Source organism: Erinaceus europaeus, chromosome 20, assembly GCF_950295315.1.
Source record: "Erinaceus europaeus chromosome 20, mEriEur2.1, whole genome shotgun sequence".
NCBI classification, from domain to species: Eukaryota; Metazoa; Chordata; class Mammalia; order Eulipotyphla; family Erinaceidae; genus Erinaceus; species Erinaceus europaeus.
The window spans coordinates 57244903-57266588 of record NC_080181.1 but is presented as its reverse complement, the minus strand read 5'-3'; the positions used below and the strand labels follow the sequence as shown (position 1 = coordinate 57266588).

Genomic DNA, 21686 nt, shown 5'->3' with positions numbered 1-21686 from the left:
GTTATTGCTGGAACTCGGTGCCTGCACTATGAATCCACTGCACCTGGAGGCCACTTTTTCCCATTTTGTTGCCATTATTGTTGTCGTTATTGTTGCCACTGATGTCATTGTTGGATAGGACAGAGAGAATTGGAGAAAGGAGGGGAAGACAGAGAGGGGGAGAGAAAGACAGACACCTGCAGACCTGCTTCACCGCCTGTGAAGCGACTCCCCTGCAGGTGGGGAGCCGGGGGCTCGAATCAGGATCCTTACACCGGTCCTTGTGCTTTGTACCACGTGCGCTTAACCTGCTGTGCTACTGCCTGACCCGCAAAGGGAGATCTCTTATGTGGGGAGATGGGTCTGAGGCCCAGACACCCCAGGTCCTTAGACCGACAGCTGGCATGCCCAGAGACAGCTAAGATGAGGAGAGTAAGAGTGATCTGAGATAGTGTTCTTTGGCAGAAACAGGAAGCCCGAGCTTGGCAGGGAGGGTCAGGGCTTAAAGACTGGGGGTGTCAGGACAAGAGTAATGAGCAAATTGCCCTGTGCAGGTCGCACTGCTTCTCATTTTAAACAAAACACGGAGAGAGAGAGAGAGAGAGAGAGAGCAAGAGAGAGACTGGTGCTGGGGACCGAACTTGGGACCTCCGGTGGGTGCATTAGGCAGGAGAGTCTGCACGGCCACTGTGCTCCCTCCCATAACCCCCGGACAGTGCATCGTGCTGAAGACGGCACTGTCCTCATGTCCTCACAGCACAGCTCCACCCACAAACCACCAACAGCTCTTTATTGTTAGAGTTTACATAGTGCTCGCTCCAGAACACACCTTTCATTTAAGTAATTACTTCCTGAGCGTGAACCCTCCACGCGGTGACTGACAAAGTCACGTTCACATTCACACCTGTAACTCTGAAGAGCCCTCTTCTCCACACGCAGGCCCGGCTCTTCCAGAGTGCGGGCGTGGGGAAGAAAAGCTGCAGCCTCCCTCCCTGATGTTCAGGTGACAGCTGCCTGGGGCGTCCCAGCCACACCCACGTCCTGAGAAGAGGTCCCTGCCGCCTCGTGGTGTGGTGGTGCATGGCCGCCCGCAGGGAGAACTAGGTAGCACCTAGTGGTCCCACGCGCCCTGGGCCTGCTCATCCTCTTCCTCCTCCTCCTCCTCCTCCTCCTCCTCCTCCTCGGAGTCAGCCGACACACTCTTGATTCTCTGGATCGCCTCACGGATGGTCCTCTCCAGGTCGTCAGCTGGGATCCTGCGGAGACGCTCGGCCTGGTCCACGGAGACTTTCTTCAGTGTCACCCCCTGCCGGATGGCAGCCAGGGTGTTGTTGTTGACTGCGGTGCGGGGAGTGGGTGTACCCCGCTTCTGGAAAGGGGTCCTGCTCCTCAAGGAGGCCAACACTTCATCCATTGACCCTGAAAGGCAGTCAGAGGAGTTGTGAGGACAACGGTCCCTTCCCCAAGCCCTGCGAGATGCCCCAGGGGAGCCAGTGTCTGCCAGGTGACACAGCCATTGGCCCCAGAGCACCGTGGCCCCCCACCAGCCACCATGTGGACCCAGGCCAGCGGATTCGACTTTCTGATGTGGCACTGGGGTGAACTAAGGACAGCAGCACAGGTGGCCTGCTGGGCCTGGCTCCTCAGCCTACATGTCTTACAGACAGGAAGAGGGGCAGGAGGGACTGACAGAGTGCGAGGAGAGACACCACAGCACTGCCCCACCACCCACGGCCTCCCACAAGGCCCTGGAGCTTGAGCCCAGGGCGGGGAGCTGCCTCCTGGCCCCTGCTGTCTTCTCTTGGCTGTGTATCTCTGCAAAGCCAGCAGCCAACGGCAGCAGCTGCAGTCTGTTCTCAGAATGGGTGCTGCCATCTTTCCCAGGGACCCCGCGTGACAGTACAGGGTAAGCAGTCAGACCCAGGTGCTCGCCTCAGGTGCCCTTCTGCTGACGGGCTGCCCGAGCCCACATCCCCTCCGCCTGGGACTCAGTGCCGAGGGCTCAGTGGTGCTTGGTGGTGTATGTGGCCCCCAGTCTCAGCCTATGACCGCCCATGTCCCTCACGGTGCCTGGACCATAGTCAGAGCCTCAACCCTCACTACTCGGTCCACGCCAAGGGCACATGGTGTGTTGGGCGCACACGGGCCCCCGAGGTCTGGCTTTGGCCACTTCAGGTCTCCCAGTCAGCTTCTCTGGCTGTGGCGGGCTGTAGGGACGGCCTTCCAAATGCTGACAAACTCCTCTGCAGTGGCCCTAGCAGCCTGCTGCTTAAGATGCAACAACTTCATTCTGGAAGGGACTCAGCAACGCGACCCACCGTCAGCTTGATCCTGAGCCACACTTGAGAAGCCCTGGTGTGCGGCATGTCCAGAGCCTCCAGGAGCCTGCAGTCAGTGGATTCTTCCCAGGACCCAGCCCCGGGATGGGAGATGGTTTCCCCAAACCGACCATACTGGGATCTCTCACGTGCCTACGCCGCAGGCTCTGGGCGTCATGTCAGACACGGGGGCCGGGAGACACCGCCCACCAGTGCCAGCAGGGACAGCCCAATGTCCGGGAGCAGGGCGGGATCCGGGGGTTACCTGGGCCTGTGTCCTCGACCAAGGGAGCAGGTGCTGCTTCAGCTTCAGCAGGGGACTCGCACACCAGGGGGAGCGGCTCATCCTCCCCCGACGTTCTGCTGTGCATGCCTCCACGTGCCCAGAAGGACGGTGACAGAGGTGGAGGTGGTGGTGGTGGAGGTGGCGGTGGAGGCAGCGGAGGTGGAGGTGGTGGTGGCAGTGATGGTGAGGGAGTGGGAGCAGGAGCAGGAGGAAGGTCTGGTGGTGTCACCACCTCACAGAACTTGGACAGTGTCTGGTCACCAACAGGCCCAGAAACGTGGACACTTGCAGGACAGCCTGGGCACGTGGGGCTTTGTGTATCCGGATCCTGGACTGTGGGAGCATCCTCGGCCTCCTCGATGGACGGACAGACAGATGCTGTGTGCGGAGGTGCGAGTGAGGCTGCGGCCCCCCGTCCTGCGGAGGAGGTCTTGGGCACAGGCTGAGCCGCGTGTTTCTGAAAACGAGGGCCTGTTGTAAGGAGTCAGCCACCCGTGCACCCCCGCGGTATGCCGGCACCCTCACCAGACAGTAAGCCGGGGCCTCTCCTGAATGGGAGCCTCAGCCTCACAAACATGCGGCTACTGGCCTCCACTGGGAGAAAACAGAGACGTGGGTCTATGTGCCGTGAGAATGCTGAGCACCACACTGGTCTCCTGGCTCACGCGACAAAGCGCCGCACCCTGGTAGCCTAGGACGACTTGCTCAGGACTGGGCAGTGCCTGGCCAGCAGAGCGCACGCGGCAGCAAGCATGAGGACACGCGTGCAGGCCCCTCCCCATCTGCAGAGGGGAAGCTGCACAAGCCCTGAAACAGTGCTGCAGACATCTCTCTCTCCCCCCTTCCTCTCCCTCCCTACTTCTCTCATCTTTGTCATAAAAGAGAAAACAAGGGAGTCGGGCGGTAGCGCAGCGGGTTAAGCGCATGTGGCGCAAAGCGCAGGCACCGGCGTAAGGATCCCGGTTCGAGCCCCCGGCTCCCCACCTGCAGGGGAGTCACTCGCTTCACAGGCGGTGAAGCAAGTCTGCAGGTGTCTGTCTTTCTCTCTCCCCTTCTCTGTCTTCCCCTCCTCTCTCCATTTCTCTCTGTCCTACCCAACAACAACATCGATAACAACAATAACTACAACAATAAAAAACAAAAAAAAGGAAAAGGAGCAGTGGATTCATAGTGCAGGCGCCCATCCCCAGCAATAACCCTGGTGGCAAAAAAACCCACATCCATCCTCTTCTAATCCTGGAGAGCGCACTCATTATTATCACTATCACTATCATTATAATATTTGCCTCCAGGGTAATCGCTGGGGCTTGGTGCTTGCACTACAAATCCACTGCTTCTGAGGGATATTTTCCCCCTTTTGTTGCCCTTGTTTATCATTGTTGTTATTATTGTTGTTATTGCTGTTCTTGTTGTTGGAAAGGGCAGAAAGAGAGAGGAGGGGAAGACAGAGAAGGGGAGAGAAAGACAGACACCTGCAGACCTGCTTCACTGCTTGGGAAGCGACTCCCCTGCAGGTGGGGAGCCGGCTAGAACAAGGATCCTTACGCCGGTCCTTGCACTTTGTGCCATGTGCACTTAACCCACTGTGCCACCCCCTAGCCCCCCATACCTCTTATTTTTATTTTTTATTGGATACAAAGAGAAAAATTGAGAGGAGAAGGGGAGATAAGGAGAGAGAAAGAGAGACAGAAAGATACCTGCAGCCCTGCTTTACCACCTGTGAAGCTCCCCCTGCAGGTGGGGACCAGAGGCTTGAAGCCAGGTCCTTGTGCACTGTCATGTGTGCACTTAGCCAGGCGCGCCACTGGCCGGCCCTGGGAACGTACCTCTTTAAAAGCTCTCAGCCGCTGGAGCGTTTTCTGGCGCTCCTGGTCAATCCATTCCTTTTTCTTCTGCTCCTCTTCTTTTCTCTTGCCTCTTTTCTATATTTAAACACATACATTTGTCAATTTCTTTCCAATTCTGGAGAGAGGTGCTGCAGCCTGACGGCTCTCTGCCCCACAGTCCCGTGACAGGGCCATCTCCCCAGGACGGACGGAGTCTGCGGCTGCAGCCCCAGCTCTGACCCAGCTGCCCTGCCACACAGAAAGCGCGTCTGCCCGCCACTCACCATCTGAATGCTGTGGTGCTGCTGGGAGTGCTGAGTGCTGGCTCTGGCCTGCTGCAGTCTGAGCTGGTGGTTCTTGCGGCACTGGTCCTGGGGCGGGGGAGACAACACACCACCCGCTTGGCTCTGAGTGGCACCCGAGCTGAAGAGAATGGTGCAGGGGGCTGGACTTTCTGCTTAATGGAAGTTTTTGGAAACCAGAGAGTGTGATTTCAAAAGTATCAGTACACAGGGCCGGGTGGTGGTGCACCTGGTTGAGCACACACTGCAGTCAGCAAGGACCTGGGTTCAAGCCCCTGGTCCTCACTTGCAGGGGGAAGCTTCACAATCAATGAAGCAGAGCTGCAGGTGTCTGTCCCTCTCTGTCTCCCTCTCCCCTCTCAATATCTGTTTCCATCCAAAATAAGTAAGATCATTTATTAAAGATACCAGTGCGTAGAATAGACATTCAACAGTGTTGAATGAATGAAAATTTATAAATTGTATTTTTTTTTGCCCCCAGGGTTAATTGCTGGGGCTTGGTGTCTGCACCATGAATCCACTGCTCCTGGAGGCTTTTTTTCCCCTTTTGTTGCCCTTGTTTTTTATTATTATTATTATTACTGCTGTTGTGGCTGTTGTTATTGCTGTCATTGTTGCTGGCTAGGACAGAAAGAAATCGAGAGAAGAGGGGGGACAGAGAGAGGGAGAGAAAGACAGACACCTGCAGACCTGCTTCACCGCCTGTGAAGTAGGGAGCCATGGGCTCAAACCGGGATCCTTACTCTGGTCCTTGCACTTCACGCCATGTACGCTTAACCCGCTGGTCTACTGCCCGGTCCCAATTGTGTGTGTTTTTTTTTTTTTTAAGAAAAAAGTGCCAGGCAGGAAATAATTCACCCAGTAGAGTACACTGTATCATGTGCAAGGCCCTGGGTTCCAGCCACTGGTACCACATGGGAGCACCATAACGCAGGGGAGCTTCAGGGGTAGTGGAACGGTGGGTGCTGTACTCTACGCCTGGCTGTCTCTCCTTTATATTGTGAGGGGTAGTGTCTGCTAGGAGTGGGGGACCCACACGGCCACAACAAGCACCACAAGTCAGAAAAAAAGGGAGCAGACGTTACATACGTTTGAGTATGTTTATGTGAGCGTACTCTGGGTATTAACAGACACCCACACATACAGTAATGCTGTGCTGGTCCAGGCCTCATTGGCAGTTCCTCTGTCTTCTGAAAAGAAAACCCCTGAGGACCGGCGAAACAGCTCACTGGGGGGTGTGCTGCTTTGCTGTGTGCAACGACCCAGTTCAAGCCCGGCCCCACCACACTGAATGAAGGGAGCTTTGGTGCTGTGGGCCCTCTCACGCTCTGCTGCCCACCAGTCTGTCTATGTAAAGAAGAAAACAGAGAAGAAATCCCTGAAGCAAGACAGAGAGAGAGGTGGTGCCGGCCCACCTTCCTGCCCCTGAGCTGGGCCCGCCTGGCGCAGATCCTGCCCCTCCGGGTCTCCAGCTGCCGGCACTGCAGCCTGAGGGCCTCCACCTCCTGGCACCTGGCGTCCTGCAGCCCCCGCACCATGGACAGCTCCTCCATGCTCTCACAGGCGTCGTGGTAGATGACCTCCTCCTGCTTATCTGGAGACGGGAGCATCTGGTTAGAATGTACGTTAGTGTGGAGACACGACGCATGCACTTCTGCGTGAGGAAAGATGGCTTCTAACCCCACCTCCTAGAGAGCACAACTGTTCACTCCCGTGGGCTGCCGCACACACCAGTCAGCAGGGTCCTGAGAGAACCCTCTCCTGTGGTGGAGGCGTGTGCAGGGCCCTCTACGCAGCTTCTCTGCCGTCAGTCAGCCTGCTTCACACCGAGCATAGACCTCTGTCCATCTCCTGCTGCTTCCTTAGCAGATGAGTGTGCAAGAGACCACAGCGATTTTTATTCATGGTGTTTCTCACAAAATCATACAGACAGCAACAAATTCAAACCTTATAAAAATACATAAAGCAGGCAGTCGGGCGGTAGCGCAGCGGGTTAAGCGCACGTGGCGCAAAGCGTAAGGACCAGTGTAAGGATCCTGGTTCGAGCCCCCGGCTCCCCACCTGCAGGGGAGTCGCTTCCCAGGCGGTGAAGCAGGTCTGCAGGTGTCTGTCTTTCTCTCCCCCTCTCTGTCTTCCCCTCCTCTCTCCACTTCTCTCTGTCCTAACAACGATGATAGCAATAACAACAACAATAATAACTACAATAACAATAAAAAACAAGGGCACCAAAAGAGAAAATAAATAAGTATTTTTAAAAATACATAAAGTAAAAACTGAAATTTTATTTTCCTTTCTCAGATCTCTGGCCTCTCACTCCCATGGGAAAACTTTGCCAACAGCCTGACACGAATCTTGCCAAATATATTTTGCTTTGTCACCAGGGTTATTTCTGGGTCTCTGCACCCACACAGTTCCTCCACCCCGGCTAGAGGACACCAGTGGTTGCATCACAAGCAGTGGAGCGGTGCTGTGGGGTTCCTCCTCTCCATCTCTGAACTAAGAAGGGGTAAAAAGAGAGTCCACTGGAATTGTGTCCCCAAAAACTGCACCCCTCAAAAATCAGAAGATGATAAAGGTGAGGGAAAACGTGTCTCAGGTGATCGTGGCAGTGTCAGTCTTAACAACTATGTGTCAGAACACAAGCGATGCACCAACGACCGTCTGCAGAAATTTATTCCAGGGAAGGAATGCGTAAAAACTGGCCGTAAAAACTCAAGTCAAGGAGGCATCTTCATGACTCTGCTCTTCCCAACAGAGAGAATCATGGTCCACCACAGGTGGGAACATCGCGGCCACTAAAGCAGCCGGCTGGTATGCAGCAAGCAGGCGACTGAGGAGGGCACACGGGTCTGCTTTGAGAACTCTGCCATTCACACACACAGCAAACTAAACCCGCACGGGATTTCACCAGCTGGCGGTCTCCCTAGACGTTGGAATCAGGTAGGTTGAGTTCTTTCTGAGGTTTGTTTTGCATTATATAACGAATGTATCATTTGAAGCACAGTATTGATGGTCAGCTTAGAAAATCCAGGGGTCGGGCGGTAGCGCAGTGGGTTAAGCACAAAGCGCAAGGACTGGTGTAAGGATCCCGGTTTGATCCCCCAGCTCCCCACCTGCAGGGGAGTCGCTTCACAGGCGGTGAAGCAGGTCTGCAGGTGTCTGTCTTTCTCTCCCCCTCTGTCTTCCCCTCCTCTCTCCATTTCTCTCTGTCCTATCCGACAATGACAACACCAATAACAACAATCATAATAACTACAACAATAAAATAAAGGCAACAAAAGGGGAAACATTTTTAAAATTAAAAAAAAATCAGTAGATGTTTCAAACAATGTACAAAAAGTGATTGATCACATGACCTATATTTCCTTGAGTATAGCATTTAGCTTTTGCTTGTTTGTCTTACTAGCCCTGCTCAACTCTGGCTTATGATGGTGCCAGGGACTGACTTGGGACCCTGAAGCCCCAGGTGGGAAAGTCTTTTGCATAAGTATCACACTGCCCACAAATTAGTTCTTCTGTTTGTTTACCTCAATGTTATCACTGGGGCTTGGTGCCTGCACTAGGAATCCACTGCTCCTGACAGCTATTTTTTCCATTTTTAATGGATAGGACAGAGAGAAATTGAGAAGAGAGAGGGGGAGAGAAAGATAGACACCTGCAGACCTACTTCACCTCTTGTGAGTGACCCCCCTGCAGGTGAGGGATCCTTGCACAGGTCCTTGCGCTTTGTACTATGTGCATTTAACCCAGTGTACCAACATCCAGCCCCCCACAATCAGCATTTTAAAACATACATCTAAATATAAGATTTACCTTTAATCTGTCTTTTAGTTGAGTCCAACTGTATTATAAGGAGTAGCTCTTCATATTTTAGTATCTCAAGCTTAACCTCATATAGTTCTAGCTGAACTTCATAATACTGGATTTCCAGTTTATCCACAACATCTATGTTTTTCTCTTGCTCTGAAAGATCTTCCATCTTGTTTTCATGAAAAAACATAAAACAACAAATTAAAGTAACAAGTAAACTAAAACAAACCTCAATTAGCATTCAAGTATTTCTATTTCTTGCTTGGTACCAAATATTAAAAAGTCCCGGGGGGGAGAAAAGTTAGGGGAAGATGACTAGAGAGCTCTGAACCTCAATTCCATCAGGACCCAGAAAAAAAAAAAAAAAAAAAAAGGAAAGACATTCAGAAGTAGTAACAGGTGTAGCTGTGACTTAAAATGGAAGAGAAGTTAGAGCCATAGAGAAAGTGAAAAATATAGATAGATAGATAGATAGATAGACAGACAGTTATATAAATAACATCTGTGACCTTGGGAGAATTGCTGCCATTTCCAGTTGGAGGGAACAGGGACACAGAAGTCTGGTGGTGGGAATGGTGTGGAATTGGACCCCTGTTATTTTGTAATTTTCTAAATCACTAATAAAAATTTAAAAAGAAATTCCTTAAACTGCACACATGCACACAAAGCAGTTAGATGTGGTCTGGGAGGTGGCGCAGTGGATAAAGCATTAGACTTTCAAGCACAAGGTCCCAGTTTCATCCCATGTTTTGTTTCTTATGTTTGATAGGACAGAGAGATAGAGAGGGGGAGAGATAGAGAGGAAGAGAGACAGAGAGACACCTGCAGCCCTGCTTCACCACTCATTTGCCAGCTGCAGTGGAGACTAGGGGCTTGAACCCAGGTCCGTGAGCATGGTAGCATGATTGCTCAACCAAGTGTGCCACCACCGGCCCCTTAATTCCATATTTGATCAGCATGTACCACAGTGATGCTCTGGTTCTTTTTTTTAATTTTTAAAAAATATTTGTTATTTATTTATTTTCCCTTTTGTTGCCTTTTTTTAATTGTTGTTGTAGTTATTATTGATGTCGTCATTGTTGGATAGAACAGAGAGAAATGGAGAGAGGAGGGGAAGACAGAGAGGGGGAGAGAAAGACAGACACCTGCAGACCTGCTTCACCGCCTGTGAAGCGACTCCCCTGCAGGTGGGGAGCCGGGGGCTCGAACCGGGATCCTTATGCCGGTCCTTGTGCTTTGCGCCACCTGCGCTTAACCCGCTGCGCTAAACCCGCTGCGCTACCGCTGACTCCCAATGCTCTGGTTCTTCTCTCCTCCTTCCCCCCACCTCCTCAATAATAAAACCTTTCAAAAGGAAAAAGCAATTAGAAACACCTTCCCATGGCACATAGTGAAAGGAAAATGCTTTTTAATTTGTTATAAAAGAAAGCTTCGAGGTTTTATGAAAAATAAATGGTAGTGAGGTGTATACACCGTTTCTGCTTTGCTTTTTTTTTTCCTTCTCATTCTTTGAGGAGAGAGACACAGACACAGAGAGGAGAAAGATGACAGCACCACACCACTATCCACCACGTTCCACTGGTGCCATTCATGGTGCTCCAGGTGATGCCAGAGATCAAGCCCCAGACTCGTGCAGACAACAAAGTATGTGCCTCACCAGGTGACCTGCCTCCCAACCCCACTCTCGCGTTCAGGCCCTAACGTCACAGGGGAAATGCGACTGACTGACCCTAAAATGAAGCACCAGTCTGAGAGTTCTAGAATTGTACTGACAGGGCGGGTGGCGCACCTGGTTAAGCACACACGTTACAGTGCACCAGGACACAGGTTCAAGCCCCTGGTCCCCACATGCAGGGAGGAAGCTTCAAGTGTCTCTCTGTCTCTCTACCTCTCTACCCCTTCCCTCTCAATTTCTGTCTGTCTCTATCCAATAATAAAAATAAATAAAATTCAAAAAAATAAAAAGAATAAACTTGTATTGACAATGGTGCTTGATCAGTTTGAAAGTATATTATCTAATTAAATACTGAGTTCAGTGTTCATCTTGAATGAATCTAGCAATTCAAATAATTAATTTTTTACATTACTTTATTGGAGGATTAATGGTTTACAGTTAACAATAAAATCCAAGTTTGTGCCTGTGTAACATTTCTCAGTTTTCCATGTAACAATTCAACCCCCTCTAGGTCCTCCTCCACCATCATGTTCCAGGACCTGAACCCTCTCCCCCACTCTAGAGTCTTCTACAAATACTTTATAGTACTTCATTTTATTATGATCTGTCATGTTTTTTATTACTTTCCTGAGGCCTCACCACTAGAGGATATCTCTTTTTTTTTTTTTTTTTCCCAGATAGAGACAGAGAGGCAGAGAGAAAGAGAGAGAATGAAAAAACCTACAGCACCAAAACTTCCTCCCATGTGGTAAGGGCCAGGCCCGAGCCTGGGCCACACATGCAGCACAGCAGTGCCCTGCCCACGCAAGCTATTCTGCCAGCCCTAGCAGTTCAGGATTTTAAAGCCAGGGAAATGTTATGGGCAGCCTTTCATAGTCTCTAAAGTCTCTACAAAGTGGTGTGTGTGGCGGGGGTGCACCTGGTTAAGCACACCTGGTTCTCGTGCAAAGACCTGAATTCAAACCCCCAGTCTCCAACTGCGGGGGGAAGCTTCACAGCAGTGAAGCAGGGCTGCAGGTATCTCTGTATCTCCCTTCCCTCTCTAGTTCTCTCTCTCTCTCTACCCAAAAATAAAGAAAATAAAATCTATATAAGTATTTAAAAAGAAAGTGGTGTTGGAAAAGTGAAAAAAGAAAGCTCTTTACCATGCCTGGAAAGAAATGCCCTTGGGAGTCGGGCTGTAGCGCAGCGGTTAAGCGCAGGTGGCGCTAAGCACAAGGACCCGCATAAGGATCCTGGTTCAAGCCCTGGCTCCCCACCTGCAGGGGTGTCGCTTCACAAGCGGTGAAGCAGGTCTGCAGGTGTCTATCTTTCTCTCCCTCTCTCTGTCTTCCCCTCCTCTCTCCATTTCTCTCTGTCCTATCCAACAACAATGACAACAACAATAACTACAACAATAAAACAACAAGGGCAACAAAAGGGAATAAATAAATAAAAATAAATATAAAAAAAAAATTAAAAAAAAAAAGAAAAGAAATGCCCTATTTCCAGTGGAGGCGCACCTCAGAAGCAAAGTTCCGTTCCCTCTGTCTTACCTTCCCTCGGATCTCAGCTCTCTTGTGGTGCAGACACAGCTCCTTGGCCCTTGAGAGCTGCAGTGTCTCTTGCGCGAACTTCCTCCTGAGCTTCTCCAGCCTGGGAATCGCAGCGGCCCAGGCCGCCTGGCCAAACCTCTTCTCGTCCTGTTCCATCTGCTTCTGCATCCCTGGCAGATATAGTTCAAGGTAAAGCACGGACACAAGTCTTTACAGAGGCTAACGTTTGGGCTGGGGAATGGCAGAGTTGTTCTGCAGAGGCTCCAAAGTCCCAGGTTCAACCCCTAGCACCACCAGAAGCCGGAGCTGAGCAGGGCTCAGAAGGAACGTATGAGTGAAAAGGCTAACGTTGGCCTCAGGCCGTCTCTTTATTGCCTCCCATACTGCTTGCACAACATGCTTTCTACAAGGAGAGATGGTGTTATTTTTGCTTATTATTTAGAGATAGGAAGAGAGAGCACAACACTGACGCCCCCTTGATTGCAGTGGGGGCAAAGTCTGCACCCGGTGGGGCACAGGGCAAGGCAATGCACCAAGTGAGCTGCCATGCGTCCCTGAGTGAGCCGAACAGCGAGAACTGACTGAGACTGTTGCCTACTTACTTATTTTTGGCCAGATCACCACTCATCTCTGGTTACTAGTAGTGCCAGGGATCAAACTTGGCCCCTCTTGCAGGCAAGCCCCGTGTGTAACCACTGCTCTTTCTTCCCCAATCGTTAATCATTACCACAAATAATAATAATAAATCAATAAGTGATATAAAGCCAGGCAAGCAGATAGCTCAGCTGGGAGAGCATCTGCTCTACAGCACATGCACCCCAGGTCTGACGCTGACCCCAGGGCACTGGGGGAAATCTTGGTGCTGCGGCCTCCCTCTCCTCCTCTCCCAGTAAAGTGCGCACCCCACAAGCCTGTCTGTTTCTCTCTGCCATCAGGATTATCACTGGATCTCAGTGCCTGCACAACTCCACCGCTCCTGGTGGCCTTTTCTTTCCCTTAGAGACTGAACAGCAGAGAAGAGTGAGAGACAGAGAGAAGAGAGACACGACAGCACTGCTCCATCACTCATGATGCCTCCCCACTGTGGGTGCTCCCGGGGCTTGAAGCCAGATCCTGGCATGTAACAACTTGTGTGCACTCTGGGCCCATCTCCGTTTCTACTTTAAAAACTCACCCAGGGGGGGGTCGGGCAGTAGCACAGCGGGTTAAGCGCACGCAAGGACCAGAGTAAGGATCCCGGTTCCAGCCCCCGGCTCCCCTCCTGCAAGGGAGTCGCTTCACAGGCGGTGAAGCAGGCCTGCGGGTGTCTGTCTTTCTCTCCCCCTATCTGTCTTCCCCTCCTCTCTCCATTTCTCTCTGTCCTATCCAGCAATAATGGTATCAATAACAACAACAACAACAAGAGCAACAAGGGCAGCAAAAGTGGGGGAAAAAATAGCCTCCAAGAGCAGTGGATTCACAGTGCCAGGCACCGAGTCCCAGCAATAACCCTGGACGCAAAAAAAAAAAAGTCACCCAGGGCAGTAAAGCCCCGGCAACGACACATAACAATCACAATGACAACAGTATGTCACCAGTGCAGAGCTCTAGAGAGCTGGCGTCAAGGACTAGCACCTCATGACTCCCCACCTGAAGCCCTGCTGACTTGCCCCGTGTCTGGCCACAGGAAGGTTCAAGGGGCTGGAGAAAAGCAACCCCAGGCCCCTCCTGCCTGTGTCTGCCGTGCTGCCCGGGACACCACTTGGGGACAGATGGCGAGAAGCTCAGAGCTCGACGGCTGACTTCCCGCCCCATCTGGTCTTGCGCTGCCGCCCCGCACCCGTCCTCGCGCTGAATGCCCAGCCCCGGGACACACACCCCCGGCGTGCAGGTGGTTTTGTTTGCTTTCATGGTGGAGCCAGAGCCTCAGCTGTATGATTTCACCGCTCCCAGACCCACTTTTCACTCTCTCCCTGGAGAAGGGCAGGGAGAGAGACATCACAGCACTAGAGGCTCCCCCGGTGCCGTGGTACTTCCCCGCAGTGCCAGGTCGCACATCAAGGCGCACACCCTACCTGGTAATCTACCTCTCTGGTCCTCAGATATCTGGGGGGGGGGTGGAATACGGGTGTGCTAGCGTAGGCTTCTCCAGTTACCTGCCAGGGCTTTGACAGTTTCTGTGAAGTACTCCATCGTGAGGTCCTGGATGGAAACAACGGCTTCCTGGGCCTGCCGGGCCCACCCCTCAGCTTCCCTTTGCAGGGCGGCCACCCTTTTAGGGCCCAGGTCTTCCTCCTCCTCCAAGATCTTCTGCAGAGAGGGAGAGGCGGGGCAGAGAGGCACAGATGTTGAGAGGGAGCCGGCCACTGCCCACTGTCACAGCTGCCTTCATCTCTGCTACTCAGCCGTGGACTGTCCCCCACCGGCACCTCTCTCTCTCTGGGCATCACCAAGACACAGGGGGAACCCTCTTTTCCTCTGCACCCCGGAGTGCCCTTCCCCACAAGGAATGCTAGCTTCCTATTAACAGTGATACACAGGGGCCAGGAAGACGCACCTGGTGCAGTGCCTACCTGAAGACTCAGGTTAAGCTTCACAAGCAGTAGAACAGTGCTGCAGTTGTCTCATTATCCTCCCCCCCCCCCCAATTTCACTATCAATACAGGAAAAAGTTTTTTTCTGGATTCTACTTCTGACTTTTTAAAATTGTTTTCATTTTAATTTCTTTATTGGGGAATTAATGTTTTACATTCAACAACAGTAAATACAAATATCTGTACATGCATACCACTTCCAGGTTTTCCATATAATAATACAAGCCCCAATAGGACCTCTGTCATCCTTCTTGGACCTGTATTCTCCCTCCCACCCACCCCAGAGTCTTTTACTTTGGTGCGATACGCCAACTCCAAGGCCACCAGGAGGACTGGGTTGCTCAGGCAGGCACTTAGCCCCAGAGCTAACGTCGTAAGTAACAAGACAGCCTTTGAGTGAGGTCGGAGTTAAGCCGTCAGCACAGGCCTGGCATGCAGCAACCAAGTGTCAGATGTCACCTTGGATTCGTCTTAGGGACACGGCAGGCAGTTTTCCTTAGGACCCAAAACACAGCACAGTCTGTGCTCTCGGGCGTGATGTGGTCCACGCCACCCTACACCCAGCTCTCCCGCAGTGCTGGGCAATGTGAGTAGCGCTGCAGCCCAGCCAGCAGGATGTGGATGAGAGACACAGAGGGGCCATGACAGCCTTGCACCAGCGGGAAGCCCACTGGCTTTACAACTCCACTCCCAAGTGCAGACCCAAACAGTTCACAGCAGCAGCCTTCTCATCCCTCCAAGGAGAAACCACCCAGATGCCCAGCAGCTGCTCAGAGAGCAGGTAATGCCTGCCACTGGCAGACAGTGGGGCTGAGTTAACGAGAGAGAGAGAGAGAGAGAGAGAGAGAGAGCGCAGTACTGAGGGAGACGCCCACGGGAGAGAAGGCGCCACAGGCTACGGCACAGGGGGCTGGAAGCAGTGTGTGCACCAGACAGCAGATACACAACGGGGCTGTGCAACACGGAAACGCCCAGAACATGCAAACCCACAGATGTGCAAAATGCTGGCGGGTATGGGGTTCCTCTGGGGGGGGGGGTAGGGTGAGGGTTGTGTGACTCTGAGAACCACTGTAGGCTCTGGCCAAATAGGGGGGTGGCACGGCCTGGAACTATCTCCCAATAAAATGATCACTTCAAGAAAGAACCTTTCGGGAGCTGGGCAACGGCACACCCGCTCAAGAACACAGGCCGTCACACTCAAGGGCCCGAGTTTAAGCCCCAGACCCCACCTACAGGAGTGGTGAAGCAGTGCTGCAGGTGTCTCCTTCTCTTAGTCACCCCTCCCCTCGATTTCTGCCTCTATCCAATAAATAAATATTGAAAAAGGAAAAACAGCATTGCACAGGAGGTAAGTAGGAAGCAAATAATATTTTCCAGGGAGCCGGGCGGTGGCACACCTGACTGAGTGCACAGGTCAACATGTGCAAGGACTCGGGTTCAAGTCCCTGACTCCCCCGCTGGCAGAAGGAAGCTTCACAAGTGGTGAAGTAGAGCTGTAGGTCTCTGACTCGCCTGCTCTTTCTTCCCTACTTCTCAAATTCTACCAGGGGTGGGGGGAGGAGGGGAGGGAGAAAGAGGAAAAACCAGTAGGCTTTCCAGTCACTCAGAGAACAACTGTGTCCACAGGTTAGAATGGCAGGAGCTGCCTCAACATGGTGCTGAGATCAGCAGCCCGCAGCTGGGAGGGGCAGCCGGTGCAGTGTGGATGGCTGGTCGAGCCAGGAAAGGGGCCTTTGTCTCCCGTCCAGCTGGCCAAGACCTGGGTAAGCTCCAAGCCCACTGGGCTCCATTTACTTGTGAGGGAAGCCTGTTCTGGCCCTCGCCACGCAGGTGTCCTTTGGTCCTGTGAAGCAAGAGCAGAGGCAGAAGTCACCTGTGTTCAAGTTACTGCATTACCACCTGGACGGGCCAGACTGCTGAAAACTGTCGCCCAGTGTCTAGAACTGCAGGTGCCCTGTCCGTAAAGGCAGGACGTAAGCGAATGTGAGGGAGCCAGGCATCAGAAACACATCAGTGGAGAAAGTGTAACTCACGCTCTGCAGAGTCTGTGTGTTAAGATGGCCCACAGAAAGGTCTTGTCTTTCATCAACTTTCAGCAAGCAGGTTCACTAAGCCCACAGCATCATAAGCAGGATGGGGGCTAACGCAGAAGCACAGGTAAGTCATAAATCTTGACTGCAGGGTAACTGTTGTTCAGATCAGATAAAAAAAAAAAAAGATGAAAACATACCAAGGCAGCGAGCTTCCGTGAAGTCGCGACTTCGCGCCTGTTTCTGAAGGGCTGCAGCAGGTGCTGGGAGAAGGCAGTGGCCCTGGTCACCAGCTCTTGGAAGGCTTCGTCTTCCTCGTGGTAGAGCTGCATCAGCGCCACCAGCGTGCCAGCCTCCTGGTGGCCCTGGAGGAGCTGGAAAGCAAAGGGCAAGGCTCACGTATGGACGGGACCAAGGCCAGAGGGCACAGCACTTAGCAAACTGACTGGAGGACGGCCGGTGTCCTCAGCCTCAACCCCCCTCCAGCAGGAGGGAGGAAGTAGTCCTGGCATGTCCAGGGGGTGAGCCCTTAAGGCCGCCTTAAGCCCTTAAGGCACTGTGAGTCTCAGGGGCAGTGGGTCCCCAGGTCCCAGAGAGTGGTGCAGCTCCCTCCCTGTGGCCTCCGAGCCCTGGGTTCATCTCAGCAGTCTCCACGTGCAATCAGAGGGCCCCTGAGTCAGGCAAGGAGGCTCTATAGAGAAACCCAGCAGGTGCAGTCACACAGGCCCAACCTCCCTGGCCGTGCTGCTATTGGTCGCGTGGTGCCTTTGGCCAGCAGGGATTGGTCATCCCAGGGTGCCTCAATTGCATAGGGGCATCTAGCAGGCCCTTCTCCTAGGGTCTCTTCCTGAGCCTGGCATGGGGCCGTTCCTTAGTGAGAGGAGAGAGAAGCAGAGCACCACTCGGCATAAGAGATGCCCAGGATAGCCTCGTGCTGGAGAGCCCAGCGCCTTATCCATAGCAACCTCTCAGGCTGCCGTAATAAGTGGGGCAGAGTTGGTGTTGAGGAGAGGAAAAGGACCGGAGGACCAGCAAGTCCTGACATCAGTAGTCTCTGCGGTGTAGAAAGTGGGTTTCTCCCATCTGATTTCTGTCCATAAGGTTTCTGTGAAAACTGTTACATAGATATGGGAAGGGTCACTTTCTGCTGAGCTTCCCCTGGTGCTGGTGCCATGGTGTTCCCATTTGGTGCCAGGGCTTAAACCTAGGGTTTTGCACTTGGGTGAGCTATCCCCTAGGCACAGTAATTCTTTTTTTTAAAAAAAAGCAGCCTCTTAAGATCAAGCGTCTAAAATATGTTTGCTGCAAAGAGATGGAAGTCAAAGATCAAAAGCTGCCTGTGCTTTCCCCACGTTATCAAGTGAAAGCAAGTGACAGCCCTCACTTCCCAGAACCAAGGTGGCTGATCTGAAAAGCTGTTTGTATTTAGCCTGAGGGTGAAGGGGGCAGAGCAGAGCAGAGGGCTGGTAAAAAGGGCTGGCTGTGGGGTCCGGTGGTAGCGTAGCAGGTTAAGCGCGTGTGGTGCAAAGTGCAAGGACCTATCCAACAACAACAATAATAACTACAAAAAAAAACCAATGGCAACAAAAGGGAATTTAAAAAATATATATTGGGAGTCGGGCTGTAGCGCAGCGGGTTAAGCGCAGGTGGCACTAAGCACAAGGACCGGAGAAAGGATGCCGGTTCGAACCCCGGCTCCCCACCTGCAGGGTAGTCGCTTCCCAGGCGGTGAAGCAGGTCTGCAGGTGTCTGTCTTTCTCTTCCCCTATGTCTTCCCCTCCTCTCTCCATTTCTCTCTGTCCTATCCAGCAACAATGACAACAATAATAACTACAACAATAAAACAACAAGGGCAACAAAGGGAATAAATAAAATATTTTTAAAATTTTTTTTTAATTTTATTATTTATTTTCCCTTTTGTTGCCGCACCTGTTAAATTTTTTTAATTGTTGTTGTAGTTGTTTTTGTTGATGTCATCGTTGTTGGATTGGACAGAGAGAAATGGAGAGAGGAGGGGAAGACAGAGAGGGGGAGAGAAAGACAGACACCTGCAGACCTGCTTCACCGCCTGGGAAGCGACTCCCCTGCAGGTGGGGAGCCGGGGTTCGAACGGGATCCTTGTGCTTTGCGCCACGTGTGTTAACCCGCTGCGCTACCGCCCGACTCCCAAGGGAATTTTTTTAGAGCTGGCCTGTGAGGAGGGGAGAAGAGGGGAGAATAGGAGGAGGGGGAGAGGGAAAGCCAAGGAGGGAGAGGGAGAGAGAGAGAGAGAGAGAGAGAGAGGGAGAGGGAGAGGGAGAGGGAGAGGGAGAGGGAGAGGGAGAGGGAGAGGGGCCCGACCCCCCAACCCAGGGGGACCACTCTGGAGGCTCCTCCTTCACGCTCGGTACCTGGGCCGGCCCGCCAGGCACTTCCCACCTGGCAGAGGCCACGCCCCAAGCTCCCCGCCCCTCAAACTAGTTGAAAACACCTGGGACCCCGCGACGGCCCCCCAGGAGAGCCGGGATCCGCGCGCCCAGCGGGTGACCCTCTGAAGCTGTGCGTGGGTGACCTTCCCCACGCTCCCCGCCCCTGCTGGCGACCCCGCCCCCGCCCCTGCTGGCGACCCCCACACCCCGCCCCTGCTGACGCCCCCGCCCCTGCTGGCGACCCCGCCCCTGCTGGCGACCCCACACCCCGCCCCTGCTGGCGACCCCCATACCCCGTCCCTGCTGGCGACCCCCATACCCCGCCCCTGCTGGCGCCCCCCATACCCCGCCCCTACTGGCGACCTCACACCCCGCCCCTGCTGACGCCCCCGCCCCTACTGGCGACCCCACACCCCGCCCCTGCTGGCGACCCCCATGCCCCGCCCCTGCTGACGCCCCCGCCCCTGCTGGCGCCCCCCATACCCCGCCCCTGCTGGCGACCCCATACCCCGCCCCTGCTGGCGACCCCCATACCCCGCCCCTGCTGGCGACCCCCATACCCCGCCCCTGCTGGCGACCCCCATACCCCGCCCCTGCTGGCGACCCCCATACCCCGCCCCTGCTGGCGCCCCCCATACCCCGTCCCTGCTGGCGCCCCCCATACCCCGCCCCTACTGGCGACCCCCATACCCCGCCCCTGCTGGCGCCCCCGCCCCCGCGCGCCCCCAGCCCCCACCTGGCGCAGGTGCGCGCCCGCCTGGTCCCGCCGAGCCCGCAGGGTGCGCTCCTGGAAGGCGCGCGGGCTCTCGGAGTCCGACTCCTGCTCCTTCTCCGCGTCCGGGTCCGGGTCCGAGTCGGGGCCGCTCGGGAAGAGCGCGTAGCGCACGGCCGCGCCACCGCAGCCCTCGGCCGCCCGGCGCAGGAAGCGCTCGAGCTCGGCGCACAGCTCGTCCGCCGCGTCCCCGGGGCCCCCGCGCCCTCGCACCCGCGCCCACAGCCCGGGGCCGGCGGACAGCGCGGACAGCGCGCCGGGCAGCGCGGGGAAGGCGGCCTCCAGCGCGGGACACAGCGCCCGCAGCGTCCGCTCCGCGCCCCCGAGCGCCGCGGCCGACAGCCGCCCGGACCAGCCGCCCGCGCGCCCCCGCCCCCGACAAGCGACCGCGAAGCCGCCGCGCGCCGCGTCCCAGGACACCAGGAAGCGGGGCGCGCGCGCCGGGGCGGCGAACAGGCCCTCGCGCAGCGGCACCCAGCCGTCCAGGCTGTCGGGCGGCTCCTCCGCCATGGCCGGCCCCGAGCCCCGGCCGCCCGCCCTCCTAACCCGGCCGCAGCTCCACCCCCAACACCCGCCCGCCGCCGGGTGCCCCTTCCGCCCAGAACCAGCTGCGGGCTCGGCGGGCAGCGGGGCGCAGAGCTGGCGGGGAGGGGGGCACTTCTAAAAGCATTTTTTTTAATCTCCTTTTTGTTGCCCTTGTTGTTTGTATTGTTGTTGAAGTTATTATGGTTGTTGATGTCGTCGTTGTTGGCTAGGACAGAGAGAAACGGAGAGAGGAGGGGAAGACAGAGAGGGGGAGAGAAAGACACCTGCAGACCTGCTTTACCGCCTGGGAAGCGACTCCCCTGCAGGTGGGGAGCCGGGGACCCCATCAGGAGCCCCGGACAGGCTTACTCGAGGCTGGACTCGGGATCCAGGAAAAGGAACTTGGAGGCCAAGCTGAAACCAGCCTGAGAGCGCCCCGAAAGGCAGGGCCAGACCAAAGCTGAGCAGTACACAGGTCACAGACAAGGAAGGACAGACAGCTGCCTGGGCGGGGACAGGCTCTGGGTCCGCCTGCCATCCCTGCCCGTTGAGGTCACCCGGGGAGGGAGGCCGCCGCCAGGCCAGGTCATGCCGGACTCGGGACGTCGCCTGCGCCCAGTGTGTCTGGGGACAGGGCTGAGCGGAGTCCCGGGGGCCTGCGTGCAGCGGGTGGCTGAGCTGGGGGAGGGCTTCCTCCGCGGGAGTGGAGCCAGCTGGGATCAAGATGCCATAGAAAGGCAGTCGGGTGGTAGTGCAGCGGGTTAAGCGCTGGTGCTGTGAAGCACAGGACCTGTAAGGATCCCGGTTCGAGCCCCGGGCTCCCCACCTGCAGGGGAGTCGCTTCACAGGCGGTGAAGCAGGTCTGCGGGTGTCTGTCTTTCTCTCCCCCTCTCTGTCTTCCCCTCCTCTCTCCATTTCTCTCTGTCCTATCCAACAACGACAACAAGGGCAACAAAAGGGAGTAAGTAAATATTTTAGAAAGAAAGGCAGTGTCAGTGGGAGTAGATAGCATAATGATTATGCAAACAGATTCCCACACCTGAGGCTCCTAGATCCCAGGTTCAATCCCCCACCACATCAGTGTTCTGATAAAAAAAATAATAAATAAGGGTCCGGCGATGGCACAGTGGGTTTGGCACACGTGGCGCAAAGTGCAAGGACCGGCATAGAGATTCCAGTTCCAGACCCCGGCTCCCCACCTTCAGGGGAGTCCCTTCACAGGCGGTGAAGCAGGTCTGCAGGTGTCTGTCTTTTTCTCCCTGTCTCTGTCTTCCCCTCCTCTCTCCATTTCTCTCTGTCCTATCCAACAACGAACAACATCAACAATGGCAATAATAATAACCACAATGAGGCTACAACAACAAGGGCAACAAAAAGGGGGAGGGGGGAATGGCCTCCAGGAGCGGTGGATTCATGGTGCAGGCACCGAGCCCAGCAATAACCCTGGAGGGGAAAAAAAATTAAAATAAAAAATAAATAAATAACACAGTGGCAGCTTGTAAAACCTTTAAGGCAGTGTGGACAGACCGCACAGCTGTATATTGAGAAGCTGCTATGAGGACATGCCTGGGGACCCCATCAGGAGCCCCGGACAGGCTTACTCGTGGCCGGACTCAGGATCCAGGAAAAGGAACTTGGAGGCCAAGC

At 54.4% G+C, this 21686-nt stretch overlaps 2 protein-coding genes across 2 annotated transcripts in view; one reads left to right on the top strand and one right to left on the bottom strand.

Annotated features, from left to right (window-relative positions):
• Window positions 1-752: 752 nt before the first annotated feature.
• WHAMM (WASP homolog associated with actin, golgi membranes and microtubules) lies at window positions 753-20046 on the bottom strand. The gene is made up of 10 exons (XM_060179618.1): window positions 19479-20046; window positions 16535-16708; window positions 13867-14020; window positions 11732-11901; window positions 8525-8690; window positions 6127-6305; window positions 4694-4780; window positions 4410-4505; window positions 2483-3040; window positions 753-1582 (listed from the first exon to the last, which is right to left on the bottom strand). The coding sequence occupies exons 1-10, from the start codon at window positions 20022-20024 to the stop codon at window positions 1091-1093; spliced, it is 2622 nt and encodes an 873-aa protein (XP_060035601.1). The 5' UTR covers window positions 20025-20046; the 3' UTR covers window positions 753-1090.
• Window positions 14669-21686, top strand: part of FSD2 (fibronectin type III and SPRY domain containing 2) — a 32012-nt gene continuing 24994 nt past the window's right edge. Inside the window, exons 1-2 of the mRNA XM_060179524.1 lie at window positions 14669-15085; window positions 15931-16067. The gene's annotated coding sequence lies outside the window, so the exon portion shown is untranslated. The remainder of the gene's footprint in view (window positions 15086-15930; window positions 16068-21686) is intronic.

Bases quoted from the DNA above. Each gene is read 5' to 3' on its own strand.
- WHAMM (XM_060179618.1), bottom strand. From the start codon at position 20,024: ATGGCGGAGGAGCCGCCCGACAGCCTGGACGGCTGGGTGCCGCTGCGC. The intron at 11,902-13,866 runs GTAACTGGAGAA...TATATCTGCCAG, and splicing joins AACTGTCAAAGCCCTGGCAG to GGATGCAGAAGCAGATGGAA. The intron at 4,506-4,693 runs GTGAGTGGCGGG...GTTTAAATATAG, and splicing joins AGCACCACAGCATTCAGATG to AAAAGAGGCAAGAGAAAAGA.